Source organism: Aspergillus saccharolyticus (genome assembly GCF_003184585.1).
Source record: "Aspergillus saccharolyticus JOP 1030-1 unplaced genomic scaffold BP01scaffold_40, whole genome shotgun sequence".
Classification (NCBI taxonomy): domain Eukaryota; kingdom Fungi; phylum Ascomycota; class Eurotiomycetes; order Eurotiales; family Aspergillaceae; genus Aspergillus; species Aspergillus saccharolyticus.
In genome coordinates, this window is record NW_020290650.1 from 221,366 (window position 1) to 236,143 (window position 14,778).

The 14,778-nt window shown below is 52.0% G+C and overlaps 5 protein-coding genes across 5 annotated transcripts; 2 read left to right on the forward strand and 3 right to left on the reverse strand.

Moving 5' to 3' along the window:
- Positions 1 to 101: 101 nt before the first annotated feature.
- Positions 102 to 2,881, reverse strand: BP01DRAFT_394686 (sterylglucosidase 1). The gene is made up of 4 exons (XM_025578342.1): positions 2,276 to 2,881; positions 1,285 to 2,216; positions 912 to 1,230; positions 102 to 854 (listed from the first exon to the last, which is right to left on the reverse strand). Exons 1-4 carry the CDS (start codon positions 2,657 to 2,659, stop codon positions 201 to 203), a joined length of 2,289 nt encoding a protein of 762 aa, XP_025427941.1. The 5' UTR covers positions 2,660 to 2,881; the 3' UTR covers positions 102 to 200.
- A 174-nt stretch (positions 2,882 to 3,055) lies between these two features.
- On the forward strand, positions 3,056 to 7,811 carry BP01DRAFT_348010 (SKI complex subunit tetratricopeptide repeat protein SKI3). The gene is made up of 3 exons (XM_025573712.1): positions 3,056 to 3,399; positions 3,481 to 3,681; positions 3,747 to 7,811. Exons 1-3 carry the CDS (start codon positions 3,284 to 3,286, stop codon positions 7,714 to 7,716), a joined length of 4,287 nt encoding a protein of 1,428 aa, XP_025427942.1. The 5' UTR covers positions 3,056 to 3,283; the 3' UTR covers positions 7,717 to 7,811.
- Positions 7,756 to 8,790, reverse strand: BP01DRAFT_156856 (OB fold domain-containing protein). Its single transcript, XM_025570666.1, has 2 exons — positions 7,831 to 8,790; positions 7,756 to 7,765 (listed from the first exon to the last, which is right to left on the reverse strand). The coding sequence occupies exon 1, from the start codon at positions 8,635 to 8,637 to the stop codon at positions 7,861 to 7,863; it is 777 nt and encodes a 258-aa protein (XP_025427943.1). The 5' UTR covers positions 8,638 to 8,790; the 3' UTR covers positions 7,756 to 7,765; positions 7,831 to 7,860.
- A 76-nt stretch (positions 8,791 to 8,866) lies between these two features.
- On the forward strand, positions 8,867 to 10,118 carry BP01DRAFT_156868 (COG1/VPS51 family protein). The gene has a single exon (XM_025570667.1). It carries the CDS (start codon positions 9,061 to 9,063, stop codon positions 9,964 to 9,966), a length of 906 nt encoding a protein of 301 aa, XP_025427944.1. The 5' UTR covers positions 8,867 to 9,060; the 3' UTR covers positions 9,967 to 10,118.
- Positions 9,875 to 11,446, reverse strand: BP01DRAFT_394690 (DUF1917-domain-containing protein; the record flags this gene model as incomplete). The annotated part of the gene is made up of 2 exons (XM_025578343.1): positions 9,875 to 11,288; positions 11,395 to 11,446. 2 exons carry the CDS (start codon positions 11,444 to 11,446, stop codon positions 10,270 to 10,272), a joined length of 1,071 nt encoding a protein of 356 aa, XP_025427945.1. The 3' UTR covers positions 9,875 to 10,269.
- Between the last annotated feature and the right edge of the window lie 3,332 nt (positions 11,447 to 14,778).

Genomic DNA, 14,778 nt, shown 5'->3' on the forward strand with positions numbered 1-14,778 from the left:
CCTGAAGGGACTCTTTTTTCCTTATCGATAAGCCTGTTGTTTATCTGCTTAAAATGGCCTCTAGGTAGGTAGCTACATCAACAGTACTTAATTCAATGGTTCCTATTCATCGAAGACATTACCACTCAAGATATAATAAGGTAGTTGATACTCCTTGACATAATAAACTAGCACAGCTTGTGCCTGACTCCTAGATCCTATCACATGACGGTACATCCGCTGCTCTGACATTGCTCGAGGTATGACAGTTCGTCGCTTGACGAGGATCTGGCAGTTTCGCCTGGCTTGCGCTTGACTCCCTGGATCTTAATGTCGTGGTTCCCTGCCGAATGCCACCAACGCAACCGTTGAACCTTGATGGAGTTGATCTCGCTGGAGTCAATGGACCATTCTCCGCTACTGACAGAGACAACAGTGTGTCCTCCTGGAAAGTGAAACTCGGGAAGGTAAATCTCGGTCGCAGTCTCCTCATTCAGGGTCTTTTCGTTCCCAATCAGCGACAGCGTGAAAGTGCAGTTTCGAAGGTCAAACATATACTCTGAGACGAGGCCATTAGTGTAGATCGGGCTCGGCCGGATGAAGGCCTCTGCCGCACGGAACCCGAGTTTGTCCTCGTTCTGACTATACTCCGATGTGATGGAGGGAGCCGACAAGGCACTTTTCAGATTGTCAGGTCCTATTGACTGGTGTTGAATACTACCTTGGCTTTCGGAGTACGCCGGTGAATGAGGGTCAGTCTCGACCCGTGAGTCCGTCTCCAAGTCAGAGTATTTGCCACTTGGGAGCTCGAAATCATCGACCGAGTAAATCGACAGGTCTTCCCCGTTCCAGTTATCGCCCCATTCGTGATTGTTCTATTACGGTGTAAGCCTTCATCGTTTGTTCATCTGAATAGTATTGCTCTCGCTCACCGTGGTGGTATATAGCCACAATGTAAAGCCGTTTGACGTGCTCCCCTCCAGTGCAAAATGGTTGGCATCCATAGCGCTGACCTGACTACTATAATCGCCCGTCTTATAGGCATGTTTATCATCCATGTCAAAGGGAATGCCAATTTCCGTGAAGACCATGGGATGGCTGCCCATATACTTCAAGCTCTCATCCCGCAAGAACTTAAGTTGATCGCGCAAGCAATTGCGAATCGCGGTCTCTCCGATCTTGATGGCAAAAGCGGGCGTGAGATATTTGCCACGAAGGACACCAATCACATCCACATTGTATAGTCGATTCCTGCGGTGGTCATGGTCAGCAGTGCGAATGGCAACACAGAACCATGTTACTTACCAGTGCTTCGTCAACAATGTGAGACCATCATAGTAGTGTACTGCGTGCACCATGTTAGGGTCATCGTCCACCGTCCCTTTCAAGTCGGGCGGAACCTCCATGACAGGAGGTTGACAGAACAAGATCGCTTCTGGCCACACACTCCTGAGCGCATCTCTATAAGCCCGGTAGTGCTCCATGAAGTAGGTATTGGTGAAGACATCGTAGTTCAAAGGTTCGCCTGTTCGCGGATGCTTGGCAAAATAGTCCTTCCGTAGTACTTGATCGGATGATGGATCCCAAACGCCATGCTGAGCCCAGAGACATTCACCCAATTTCCAAGACGGGTCTCTCTTCCAACCATATTTATCATCGTCGTAGTCTGCTGGCAACCAAGCTGATTCACCCTCCGGGTCAATCAATTCTCTGCCGGTCTGATGAGGCCCAAAGCCACCAAAAGCCCAGGTTGTCTCCTCACATGCGCGCCCCGAGCCCGTAAGCATGGCCTGGAAGGCAGTAGGCGAGGTGCCCAATTGAAGTTGTTGATCAGGTGGGATCACGGAGATATCCTGGAACCCAATCAGGCCTCTGTGGGGTTCATTCATGCTCTCCCATCCGATAACTACGTCATTTTCGATATCCCCAGCCTCATGAACCTTCTGAGCAAAGTACTTGCATGCTGCAATAAAATGTCCCTGAAGATAGTCCTGAATATTCATGCCATCGATGATCGCCTTAGGGGCGAAGTCTCGACCTCCCCAGAATAATGTGAACATGGTCTGACAGACCAGCCTTGTGTAATTCGTACTCCAAATCATTTTAGGGAATTCTGCCGGGTTGTCGTACGTGTTTTGCACCAGGGCTGCTTCGGTCTTCTTGAATGCTCGGGGGTTTAAGCCCGCCGCATAGAGAGTCCACGCGGGAGCACCAGAGCCCCCTGATAATCTCGACCACTTGATACATATAATCAGTTTGGTGGGTATCAAAAGCGAGGCGAGCTGAGGGAACCTACCACATCCTGATGTGGATCCAGGAAGACGAAAAATTTGTACTGCTTTGCAATGCGGAGAACCTCGATGGTAAATGTAATCCATTCATCGTCATACTTTCCCGGACCTTCATGCTCGATCGCCTCCCATGTGAAGATATATCTTATCGTGTTATAGCCCCACTTGCGTAGTCGAGCGAAATGGGTGTGTGCATCCTCAAGAGAAAAGGGTCGGCCAACAAAAGAGACATTGTCTGCATCGAAGAAGCTATCGGAGACGTAGGAAGGAGTATCCGGGTTCTTCGGGTATTTGGACTCTCCGGCGACGTTGATTCCTCTCAGGGATATTTCGCGATTGTTGGCATCTTTGAAAGTTGAACCGTCTATTCGAAGTCGAAGAGAGCCCATTTTTATCTCTTGGGTTCAGGTTGCAGTACCGCAAGCGATAGAAGTAGATAAGCGGGTGCTGGCGGGCGCCTGGGACAATGCGGAGGGAGTGTCACGACAGTATAAATGATGAGAACAAGTGATGACAACCCAGTCCGACTTGGCAGTACCTCAAAACGACTATATTGTTAGAAGGCAGAGGTTAGTTAGTCCTTACAGTGAAGACAAACAGGACCAAGTGAGGTGTCAAACGGATTGGCGCTAACCTTGCAGGAACAACGGATTAAAAGCAAACGGCAATGGACTTGGCGTCTGAGGGGCGAAGTGAAGTAAATCTGATGATCTTGAATCTGAGAGACTGTATTCCGACAGGTCAGTGTGTGTTTCTGTTCCTCCTATAATCTAGTAATTGAAACATGTACATATACGTTATCAGAGACATTGGACTGAACTACGCAGTCCAGCCTGAGCGATAACGACGGGAACCTCTGACGTACCTTAGCTTTTCCCACTCGGGTTTCCCCACACAGCCCGCCCGCCCGGCCTTTTCTCAATCCTGCTCCAACCCGCTAGCAATTCGTTCCCTTACACCCAAGCACAGAGTTGCCTGAGACTTCGGCAAGGCCATGCAGCGATTGCCTTAGAATGGCAAGCAAAGCGGCTCTCAAGGCAGTGCGCACTGCGCTGGACTCGAAGGATTTCGAGCTTGCAGCCGAGAAAGCTAAGGAGATTGTCAAGAAGGACCCCCAAATCTACCATGCGTACGGATTACTTTCGCTCCTCCGAGTCTCCCTTGCCTTCATCCCGGGGGTTGCACGTCACTGACTTGATTCATCTTTTAGCAATGTCTTTCTAGGTCTTGCGCTCGACAAGCTCAACAAGAACAGTGAAGCCGAAGTGGCCTACCTCTCAGCTATCCGTGTGAAGGACAACGACAAGACAGCCTGGCAAGGTCTCATTAACCTGTACGAGAAACAAGGCGCGTATAAGCTGGACCAATATCGCGAGGCGGTCATCAAACTTGGCTTACTATTTGCGGAAGTGTACGTGTGCAAATTCTCGCTGTGTGCCGAAATTGAGTTCTGGGCTAGCTGCTGACTGAGCCCAGCGATGACAAGCATCGTTGTCAAGATCTCTTAGACAAGTATGTCGGATTTGCCAAGAAAAATGGTTCTCGATCGCAACAAAAGCAAGCCCTTGAGCTGCACCTCCCATCGTCTCCGCTCTACGAATACCTTCAAGGCAGGATTCCTCATCCTTCCCACACCTACCTCCGCTTGATTGAGATAACTGAGGCGGAGGAGAAGGAGTTCATAAACCGGGAAATAGGTGAGAGGCGTACACGTCTTGGCGCGAAGATTGATCAAGTCACGTTGGAGGTCAAAAGGGAAGCGTTCAAGCGCAGCGAGCTTGAGCAGCTCTATCGTGGTATTGTGGATTGGTCTCATGACGACCAGGTTCGACGCACCTACGAGGAGAAGTCCTTGCAGCGCGCCTATGACTTCCTCACAGTTCTCCCAGCGAATGAGAAGGAAGCGAAGCGGGCTGAAGTATTACAGGCTGCGCGGGATATGGTCATCATCAAACATCCTTTTGAACTAGCCTGGAAGATCGTGTTGGAATGGCATGATATCCAAGACTTCCAGGAATGGGATCACAATTTTCTGGATGACTTCATTGAGTTCTTTCCTGAGGACGGACTTTCTAAGGTCCTTAAAGGCTTCCTTGCTAGTGATATTTCCCCTTTTCCCAAGGAGACAAAGGAGGAGGAAGAGTCTAAGCAGAGGAAGAGTTCCAAGGACTCCAAAGCCGAAGAACACGAGTCTGATGAGAATAATGGCGAGCTGAATGAGTTGGCTGCTCAGGACCACCTGCTTCTGATGGTCGAAGGTCTTGAGACTTCATCTACCTCAATCGTCGCACATCGAATCGTAGGAGAACTCTACCTGACGCTTGAAGAGTACGAAAGTGCGGCAGATATCTGTCGTAAAGGCCTCCGAAATATCCAGGACGTGGTCAGACGGGCGGGGCTCAAACTCACAAACAGCACCGATGCGATCAATATTATGCTTGCGAATTCTCTAATCTACTACCAATCTCCACGCTACCACCCTGAGGCGAAGGGCATCTTTGAGGAGATTCTGAAGCGAAAGCCAACTTCGACCAGCTGCTTGCTTGGCATTGGCCTTATCCTCGAGGTCGATGAGGATTACCCAGAGGCTGTAAACTTCCTGGAACGTGCGCTAGCACGGGATCCATCGAATATCAAGGTTCGCGGGGAGCTGTCCTGGTGCCGAGCGCTCAACGGCGACCTCGAATCCGGTCTGGATGGACTTCAAGAGGTGCTATCGGATCTCCGTGAGTCGCAGACTGAAAATCGGGACTTCAAGGCGGAGATACTATACAGAGTGGGTTACTGCCAGTGGGAGATGGATCCGTCGCCCGCTGCACGCAAGGACCGTAACGGAGCCTACGCCAGTTTCCTTGCTTCGATTCAGACCAATATGAATTTCGCCCCTGCCTATACCAGCCTTGGATTATACTATGCAGACTACAAAAAAGACAAGACGCGAGCCAAGAGATGTTTCCACAAGGCCTTTGAACTGTCTCCGTCTGAGATTGAAGCTGCAGAGAGGCTGGCACGTGCGTTTGCTAATCAGCGGGATTGGGACCTTGTCGAAGCTGTAGCCCAGCGCGTGGTGGATTCAGGCAAGGCCAAACCAGCTCCGGGGTCTAAGCGCAAGGGCTACAGTTGGCCGTATGCAGCTCTGGGAACTGTCCAAATCAACAAACAGCAGTATCCGAAGAGTATTGTCTCGTTTCAAGCAGCGCTGAGAATAGCTCCTAATGATTACCATTCATGGGTCGGCTTGGGTGAGAGTTACCACCACTCCGGAAGGTATATTGCTGCAACCAAAGCGTTTGAGCATGCGCGAGCCTTGGAGGAGACTCTCTCGGAGGGGGACAAAGAACAAATCTGGTTTGCGAGATACATGCTTGCGAACGTCAAGCGGGAGCTTGCCGATTATGATGTTGCCATTGCGAGTTATGAGGATGTCTTGAAAGTCAGGCCGACTGAGATTGGAGTCTTGATCGCCTTGCTCCAGACGCTTACAGAAGCCTCTTGGAAGAGCCTGGAGATGGGGCGGTACAATGACTGCATTGAGCTTGCCCGGCAAGCGGTATCTACCGCCAAATCACTTGCCATGGAGAGGGTCGATGTATTCAACCTCTGGAAGGGCATTGGTGATGCATGCACTCTGTTCTCCTACGTGAAGTCCAAGGCAGACAGACAGCCCATTGCGGAACTGCAGACTTTGCTTACAACCCAGCTAGAACCGACGGCCTTAGACATCATGACAGACGTTGACGAAGTCGGGGCCGAGTCCCTGTTATCGCTCACAGCCGAGGGAGAAAGTATCAGCCCGTCGAATAAATGTCTTTATGCCGCAATTCTGGCCTTCAAACGTGCCATCCAAGTCTCACTTCGAGATACTCATGCTCAAGCTGTAGCCTGGTACAATCTCGGCTGGGCAGAATACAGAGCTCATAGAAGTCTGCAGCTGAGTCCGACGTCCGAAAACAAGAAGCAAGCTCGCAAATTTGTTAAGGCGGCTATGCGCTGCTTCAAGCGAGCCATTGAATTGGAGGCTGGAAACTCGGAATTCTGGAATGCACTTGGTGTGGCGACTACAAGCATGAGCCCAAAGGTTGCTCAGCATTCATTCGTGCGAAGTCTACATTTGAACGACCGCAGCGCTCAGGCTTGGACGAACTTGGGATCGCTATATCTCCTTCATAATGATATCCAATTGGCAAATGAAGCATTTACTCGAGCACAATCTACCGATCCAGACTATGCTCCGGCTTGGGTCGGCCAAGGTATTCTCGCACTCCTGTTTGGAGATTCGCGGGAAGCCAGAGGCTTGTTTGAGCACGCCTTTGACATTTCCAGCTCATCGTCGTGCATGCCCAAGAAGCAGTATACGATGAGCTTGTTCGACCATCTGCTGTCTGATTCTTCTGTCTCCAACGAAATCTCGCAACTAATCCAGCCCTTCTTTGCCCTCCACCAGCTCTCCAGCCAGGAACCCTCCGATCTGCCTTTCGTCCATCTTTCTTCCCTCCTAGCGGAGAGAATTGGCGAGTTTTCGGATGCCGAAATGAGCTTACGAACTGTCTGCGCGGGCATGGAAGCCGAGTACGAGGAGTCAGAGTCCGCATCATCGCTCTCACGCTATGCACAAGCCAACGCAGATATTGCCCGTGTCCTTCTTGCCCGTCATGAGTACGAGGAAGCCGCCGAAAAGGCGGAAACGGCGCTTATGCTCTCTGGTGAAGAGGACGCAGAAAAATTCGATCCCGAGACAAACAAGAAGCTGCGCCTGTCAGCACATTTAACTGCGGGGTTGGCACATTACTTCTTGAAATCCATGGACAACGCTATTGATATGTTCCGTGATGCTCTTGGAGAGGCAGACAATGCCCCAGAGGTGGTGTGTCTTCTGGCACAGGTGCTGTGGGCGAAGGGCGGAGAGGAGGAACGCGCCGTCGCTCGCCAGCAGCTGTTCGACTGTGTCGAGGAGTACCCTGACCACATCGGCGCCGTCACCCTTCTCGGGGCTATTGCGTTACTAGACGATGATAGAGATGCAGTTGAAGCTGTCGAATCGGACCTCCGCAATATGATTACTCGGGATGATATAGAGATTCATGAGCGCGGCAAGCTGATCAAGCTTCTCACTGCAGTGTCTACCCTGGGGTACGCGGACAGCTCAGACGCCCCCGAGGACGTAAGACGGATTGGGGAAGCCACGGCAGCAGTGATGCGGTCGCCCGCCGAACCCCAAGGCTGGGTGGAGTTGTCATCGGCTACACGGGAGTTGTATCCCGCTGAAATGGCTGTCAAGCGAGCCTTGAGAAGTGTTCCTCCTCGCAGCAACCTGGAAGCTATTGACCTTGCTGCTGCGTACGCCCAAACCGGAAAGGCAAGCGACGCACTGAGGGCGATTATGGTGGCACCGTGGCAACAATCCGGGTGGGAAGAATTGAGTCATGCAGTATCCACAATCGAGTAGTTGCTGTCCTGAGACGGGTCTCCAAATGTGAAAGGCGAGACGACGTAAGCTAAAGCTGTGTTAGATAGAGATGATCTACGAGATACAGAGATTAGAAAAGAACAAGAAACATACCACAATGGATGTATTCCCTGGCCAACGGCCTCACCCAGACTGACCCTCACCTTGCAACTCCGTAATTCTGGCTAACAACCTCGCCTTCCTCCCCTCCTTCCACTTTTGATCCATGTTTTCAATCTTCCCTCCCAGGAGCGTCACACAGTCTGGCGAGAGTAAGATCATCCCGCGCGCCACCGTTGCATTCCGAATGACCAGCTTCGCTCCAATCGACAACTTAGCCGTCGATATGCCCTGCACGGACTTTAATTCAAGAGCTACAGCCCTCGTTCCGGCCGCGTCCTGCACAATCAGCCGATGCGGCCCATGACTGTCGTTTGCAGCCGGCCCAATCCTGCTCCTCTCTCCACCTCCTCCTCCTCCGCCTCCGCCTCCAGCAGCGCCCTCCTCCTCATCATCACCAACATTAACCGCTCGCACAATCTCCCGTCCACGAACCGCCTCCCCGCGCTCGACGCGCTCGATTGCCTCCAGCTGACTCCACAGACTCGTCCCGATATCCTCGATATCCAGCACCTGCACGGGCACGGGACCCTGCAGCCGGCGCTCCTGCACGGTGGGATCGAAGATGTCAACCGGGAGGAGGGTGGCAGGGTTGTTGGTCTGGAGCGAGTCGCGCAAGTCAGAGGCCAGAAGGCGGAATAATGCGGTTTGGGTGAGTGCGGAAATGGGGACGTTGCGCTGCAGGGCTGTGGTGGAGGAGGAAACGAAGCTGTTAACCCAAGCTGGGGAGACGGGGAGGGATCGGGTGGATTGAAGTTGGGCGGCCATTTGGGCGGCCATTTGGGATTGTGGGCTTGTCATTGCTTGGGATTGATGTAGCTCGCACTGTTATTATAGAGAATATGAAGGGTGATGGGTCGGAGGTGTGAGGTTTAGAGAATTGGTGGGAGCATGATTCTGTCTGGTTTGGTTTGGAGTGAGTGAGGGGGAGGGAATGACGGAAATTGGAGAAATTGTTTGGGCGGGTGGGGGGGGGGGAGCGGAATCCGGGGTGGTGAAAGAGAGCATCATCTCCCCTTAATTTCTTCCCGCCTCATCATCAACAATCCAACACATTTCATTGACTTCAACAGTCATTTTTTACTCGTTAATATAATATTAACACTTTCTCTACTACAATTGCTATTGCCCACGCTATACCGTTCTGTCTCTTTTACATCAGCACGCACCAGTCCAGTCCATTACCAGCACAACTACTTACAGCCTACCCTGCCACATCCCATCATGTCGACCCTCTCCTCCCCCCGTCCCTCAATTGCTTCATCCCGCGCCCACTCGCCCACCCCGACCTCCTCCCACCGACCGTCCCTCGATACCCTCAACACAAACCTCGGCAATAACGGCGGACTCAGCGCCTCGTCCACCCCCTCCACAGCCCGCGCCGTCTCCCCTTCCCTCCACCCGCGCCGCAACCGCGCCGCCCTCCGCGATTACTACAACCTCCGCCCCTCCGATGCCGCCGCTGGCGTCGGGCGCCGTTCCCGCAGTATCCCCCGCCAGAGCGAAGGCGACGGGCCTACATTCAACAACAACAATCACAACAGTACATCGTACGTCGTGGCAACAGGCACCGAACTCGACAGCCCGGACTTCGACCCCCAGCGCTATGTCAGCCACCTCCTGGCCACCTCGTCCTTGTCCACGGTGCTGAAAGCAGAGAACACCTTGGTCGGGGATATCCGCACGCTTGACAGCGAGCGGAAGGCGTTGGTCTACGATAATTACTCCAAGTTGATCCGGGCGGTGGAGACCATTGGCAAGATGCGGCGCAGTATGGATGATCGCGGGGCGCCGTTGACCATGTCCAAGACCCTGGGGCCGGCGATTGCGTTTGTGGCGGAGACGGCGGGTAGTTTGATCCAGGAGGGTGAGGAGCAGCAAAGACGGATACGAGAGGCTAAGGTGGAGGAGGGGACGGAGCGGAGGAAGGCTGAGAGGCAGACGGTGCAGTGGGTGCTGGGTGCGCCGGAGAGGTTGGAGAAGTTGCTTGCGGAGGGTAAAGCTGAGGAGGCGGAGAGGGATTGGGAAGAGGTGAGGAAGTTGCTGGGGAAGTGGGAGGGGGTTAAGGGTGTTGCTGAGGTCCGGGAGGCTTGTGAGAAGGTGCTGGAGGGAGGGGATGAGTCCTCTTGAGATGAGCTAGACGATCGCCTACACGCACTTGGTCGACCGTTGCTTGTCAGGAGTCGGAGTACCATGGATTCTCTCAAGCGGGGGACAGCGATGGACGACAAGCTGGACCAAGTCGTCGGGAGTTGAGATTGAGATGCTATTGACACCGCGAACCCGTTCTCATACCATGATTGTGGAACCAGGACATATTCGCAGCCTGCTCGGTCTGCCAGGCTCATGACTTCATGCATTCATTATCTCACAATTGCCCATATATGTACAGTGTTGTATGAACACAAGAATATCCAGCAACTCTACCGCAGCTCACATCTCACCTCGCAACACATCCCGACTCGAGAACCGACTCGCCTTCAGTCCCCAGGGATTGTTTGCCATGATCTCCAAGTGTGTGAATGCATCACACTTGTAGTAAATGGGCTTCTCGTCTTCTTTCACCAGCTGCAACTCTATCATCTTCTTCAGCACCCGGGCTACATCCTCACGATCCTCGTGGTCTTGGGTGTATATGGCAATCAGTCGCGCTCTCCCCTGTCCGTCATCTGTTGCGACCTTGGCCCCGAACCCCAGCTCTCCGCGAACAGTCGCCTCAGCGACCACAGCCCAAACTTCATCGACCCGATCTGCCGTGATGAACAGCATCCACTTCCCAGACACCACCCCCGTCTGCCTCGCCAGCACAAACAATTCCCTCTCGAGCTCCTGGCGCCGACGGAGCAACGCCCGCGCTGCCGCCTGCCGGGAGCCAGCCGGGGCAGTATCGCGCTGCAACTGCAACGCGGCTTTGTCATTTTCATATCGATGAAGAGCCCTGGTCCCCTCCGCCACCAGTCTCGCGGTGTCCGCCTGGATATGCCTTGGCTCCGGTGCCGCGACGTAGATCCACGGCCCGATCGCATCGGCAGGGGTGTTGGAGGGCGTCAATCCTGTCGCTGTGTGCAATGATGTTCGGTGGCCCCCGGAGAAAACATCCGTCATGACCGTGTCGCCATCTCTGGAACCTTCCTCTGTCTTCACTGCAGAGGGGGGACTGGTCTTCGAGTATGTCGAGTCTCGTGGAGGAAAACTGTAACTCCTCGGCAAAGCATTATTCTTGTCCTTCGGCTCGTCCTCCTCTTGCTTGATACTGGCATCAGTCATCACGTCGTCGTCGCTTTCTGTCTCTGTCGAACTCTTCTCCGCCTCTGCCTTCTGCTGCGCCTTTAGCGCTTTCCAGCGAATCGTATTGAATTCGTACGGATGGATCCTCTTCCAGTAGTAGTTGACGTCGTAATGCCTGACTAGACCTTCTAATCGCTTGACCTCTTCATCAGAATCATCATCACCTGTTCCCCCCAGTATCAGATCAGTATTGTCTTCGTACGTTCCAACCCCCTTAAAACAACACCTCTCGACCGATGAGGAAGATGGGGGGAAGAGTGGAATCCCTACCATAAAAGCTAGACTCATCCGAGATCTCATCCACCGTGACCTCCCGAGCCATGGATAAGGTAGGTAACCGGAGGTCGTTCCCGAGTCCAAAACCACCCAACTCAGCTGCTATTGTTACGGCGATTCCTATTGGATAAACGCAAACTGTGGCTGTGGCTCAATGTGAAACTCTCTGACTGAAGCGGTACTTTGTTGTACCGACTGATTAAGTAACAAGATATGGATGGTGGAACTGAGCAAATGGTCGATGAAAAGTTGATGGGGGGAAGAGTATCGCTACGCTAAAAGTGGGGACTGAGGCTAGACATGGATGGCCATGACGCAATGCTAATTTCCTATCTTTTTTCCAAATTTTTGTTGTGAGATGGGCGTTTGGTGCAGTGAATTTGATGGGCGGGTGTTGACACACTTGTTGACTGGTCTACTTTGCTATGTATGTATTTTGCGGGGGTGCGGGATGCTGTTCCACGGGTGTGTGTTTCTTTGTCTGAGAACATCCTTGGCTTTCGCTTGACGGAGGTGTGGGCGGGACTTGACAAGTGAGGTGGAAGAGTCGGTTTGTGGTTGGATCATGTCATTTTCTTTTGTGTGCTACTGTGATTCAATTTGTGCTTTGCAGTCGGATGTTTTTGCGGCTGATAACTAGTACGTTATGTAGTATATACTTTTCGTCTGAGGGGTTCGTTTGACAGCGGGTGGCGGGGATCATATGTATCAGTGACGGCACCCCACGGTTTATTTTTCCATGCGAAAAACTAGTAACTAGTAGTATTACATCTTTGCATTTATTCAGAACAGACTAAGCGAGGGAGCTTCAAGAAAGGTCATCCCTACGACAATCAGGAATAATCTTGCTACTTCCTTTGGTCCGTGAACCTTAATCAACACCGAGTCTGACCCCCAATACTAGAACTACTACTACTACTACTACTACTACTACTAGTATGTACAGTATGATGTACTCACACTTCTATAGTGAGGGAGGAACAAACTTATACTAATAAGATGTAAATTGTTTGCCCCATCTTCTTCTCTTCTCTGTTCCTCTCAACACCTCTGATCATTCTGATCCTCTTATTCTTGCAAATCAGAATGGTTTTTTTATACTAACTCCTATCCTGGTTTCCTCTATCGCCAGTTTCTCGTCGATCCTTCCAAGGCGCCGTCCTCCACCTCTCTTGACGACCAAGCTGGACTCGTGACAGGCTCAACACTGGACTGGGCTATCATGCTTCCTCGCAGTTACAACAGCCATTATGTGAGTGACAACAAGCCTGCACCATTTGTGGCTAAGGATAAGAGCGGGTTTGGGAGAGCGATCCAGCATCAGGTTAGGGATGAGACAATCTTGGAGCTGCAGCAAGCGGTGGACGTAGAGCAGATTTTGTCGAAGATTTGAGAACCCTAGTTACTATGTATTGCAACCCTCCTGCTCTCCCAGATCTTCTGATCTCAGCTGCTTAGTTGTCTGGATATGTCCTAAAGCTGTCGATTGTCCCAATACTAGGTAGTCACGAGAGAATGAATTTTTCAGTAGGAGTGGACTCATAAGCTGACTACCTGCTCCTGGTCAATCACCCAAGTTACTTCTGACTTGCATGACTAGTTAATCTCCCCATCTTACGATGAACCGAGATTCAGCTGTCGAATAGCTGCATTGCTTTGTTGACTGTATTATGGTTTCCACAGCCGAAATCCCGAGGGAATATGTTACGGATAACGCATTTCTGAGTAGCATTAGGGGAGGGGTTGAGTCTCTTTTCTGGTTTCAGGATAGGAGTACAGACGGTTCCCCTTACTAGAGCAGCCTTCCAGGTAATGGGTCCACGGGTGGTAAGACAATCATGAGCTTGCGAATTCTTTTCGGTTGATTTTACAGCATGTGTGGCTTGAGTTGTGACCCACGATTTGACCACAGCAAATGAAGTGCGAAAGACTGACAAGCATGGAGTAGGTCTAAGGAGTACAGTACATAAGAGTAATTGTTTTCATTGGGCTGTAGCTGAATCTCCAGACTGACTCCGCCGTCATCATCGTCATTGTCATTTATCATTCCGCATCATTACTGATAAATGCACAGCAACTTTTATTCATTGCAGCTAGCCGCGCATCCACTACTGGCTCTCCCAAGTGGTCGGCACCGCAGGGTAGTTCTTCGCGTCGAGGCCAAGATCCTCATAGATCGTGTCATCGCCTGCTGGATATTAGCCTTGGTGCCTGAAAATGATTCGTCAAAGAGAATCTGTGAAGACAAACTCACCACGCAAAGATTCCACCCGTTCCTCATTTTCCTGTTCGAGAAGTTCAAGTTCTTCTACGGGTTGCACCTCATCGGCTTTCTTGCCGTCCTCCTCTGCAGTTGCAGCCTTTCCAAGCTCGTCCACGGCCTCTCCCACTACGAGGAACTGCGCATTGGGATAATCGATGAACTCAGGCTCCAAGGGCCTCCAGCGGTAATCGCCGAACTTGGCAAGCACACTGCCAGCATCAGTCAGCAAATGCAAATCTGAGTAAAAGACGAAAAAGGCCGTGGGTGGAACAGTCCCTACCTGTCGGGATACTCGGGATCCTTGGGGAGTTGAGCGTACGAGGGCCCGGGGTGTTTGGGGTTCTTCGACTGCACGACCCAACTTCCGCGGCTTCGTAGGCCAAAGTCTTCTTGAAGAGATCCGATCTGGTCCGGAATCGTGAGAACGTACGCCAGATGGGAGGTTCGCTTGGTAGATGTGATTGCGTAGACGCCTTCGGCATACGGCCGGGCATCGGGAACGGTACGCTCGCCCTGAGTGGCTGTGTCATAGTGGTCTCCGGCGATAAAACTTTCCTGCAGTGCTTTCATGGAATGTCCGGCTTTCTCGACGAATCCCATTACTCGATCCCGACCGGAAGTTGGGAACCTCTTCTTTGGAAGAGCCATCAGGCGGCATTTGGCGCCGGTGTCCACTGGACCCTGCTTCGCATCCAAGGTAGCACCCAAGGGAGTCGGCCGCAGGACCACGAAAGTGCGCGCAACATCATCCACGCTCTGGGGGTCAGTCACGTTGACTCGAGATCGGTAAAAGAAGTAAATGATTCCCTTCTCAAGGATATTTGATGGGACCTTCTCCTCTCTCTCCTGTGACGTCTGCACGCCGGCTTCGGTGTCCTTGGTAGAAGCTGGATTTTCTTCCTTGTCCTCTGCTTGGACATCCTTGGGTTTTTCCTCATCATCCACTTCCATTTTGTCCTCGGGCTTCTCGTCGGCATTGCTTTCGTTGGGTTCCTTTGCTTGTTCGGTTTCAGACTTCGCCTGTGGCTTCTCCTCTGAGGGTTCTTCTGCCTGCTTCTCTGAGTCTGCCTTTGGTTTCTCCTCTGCCTTGTCCTCTGACTCGTTCTCCGGCTTCT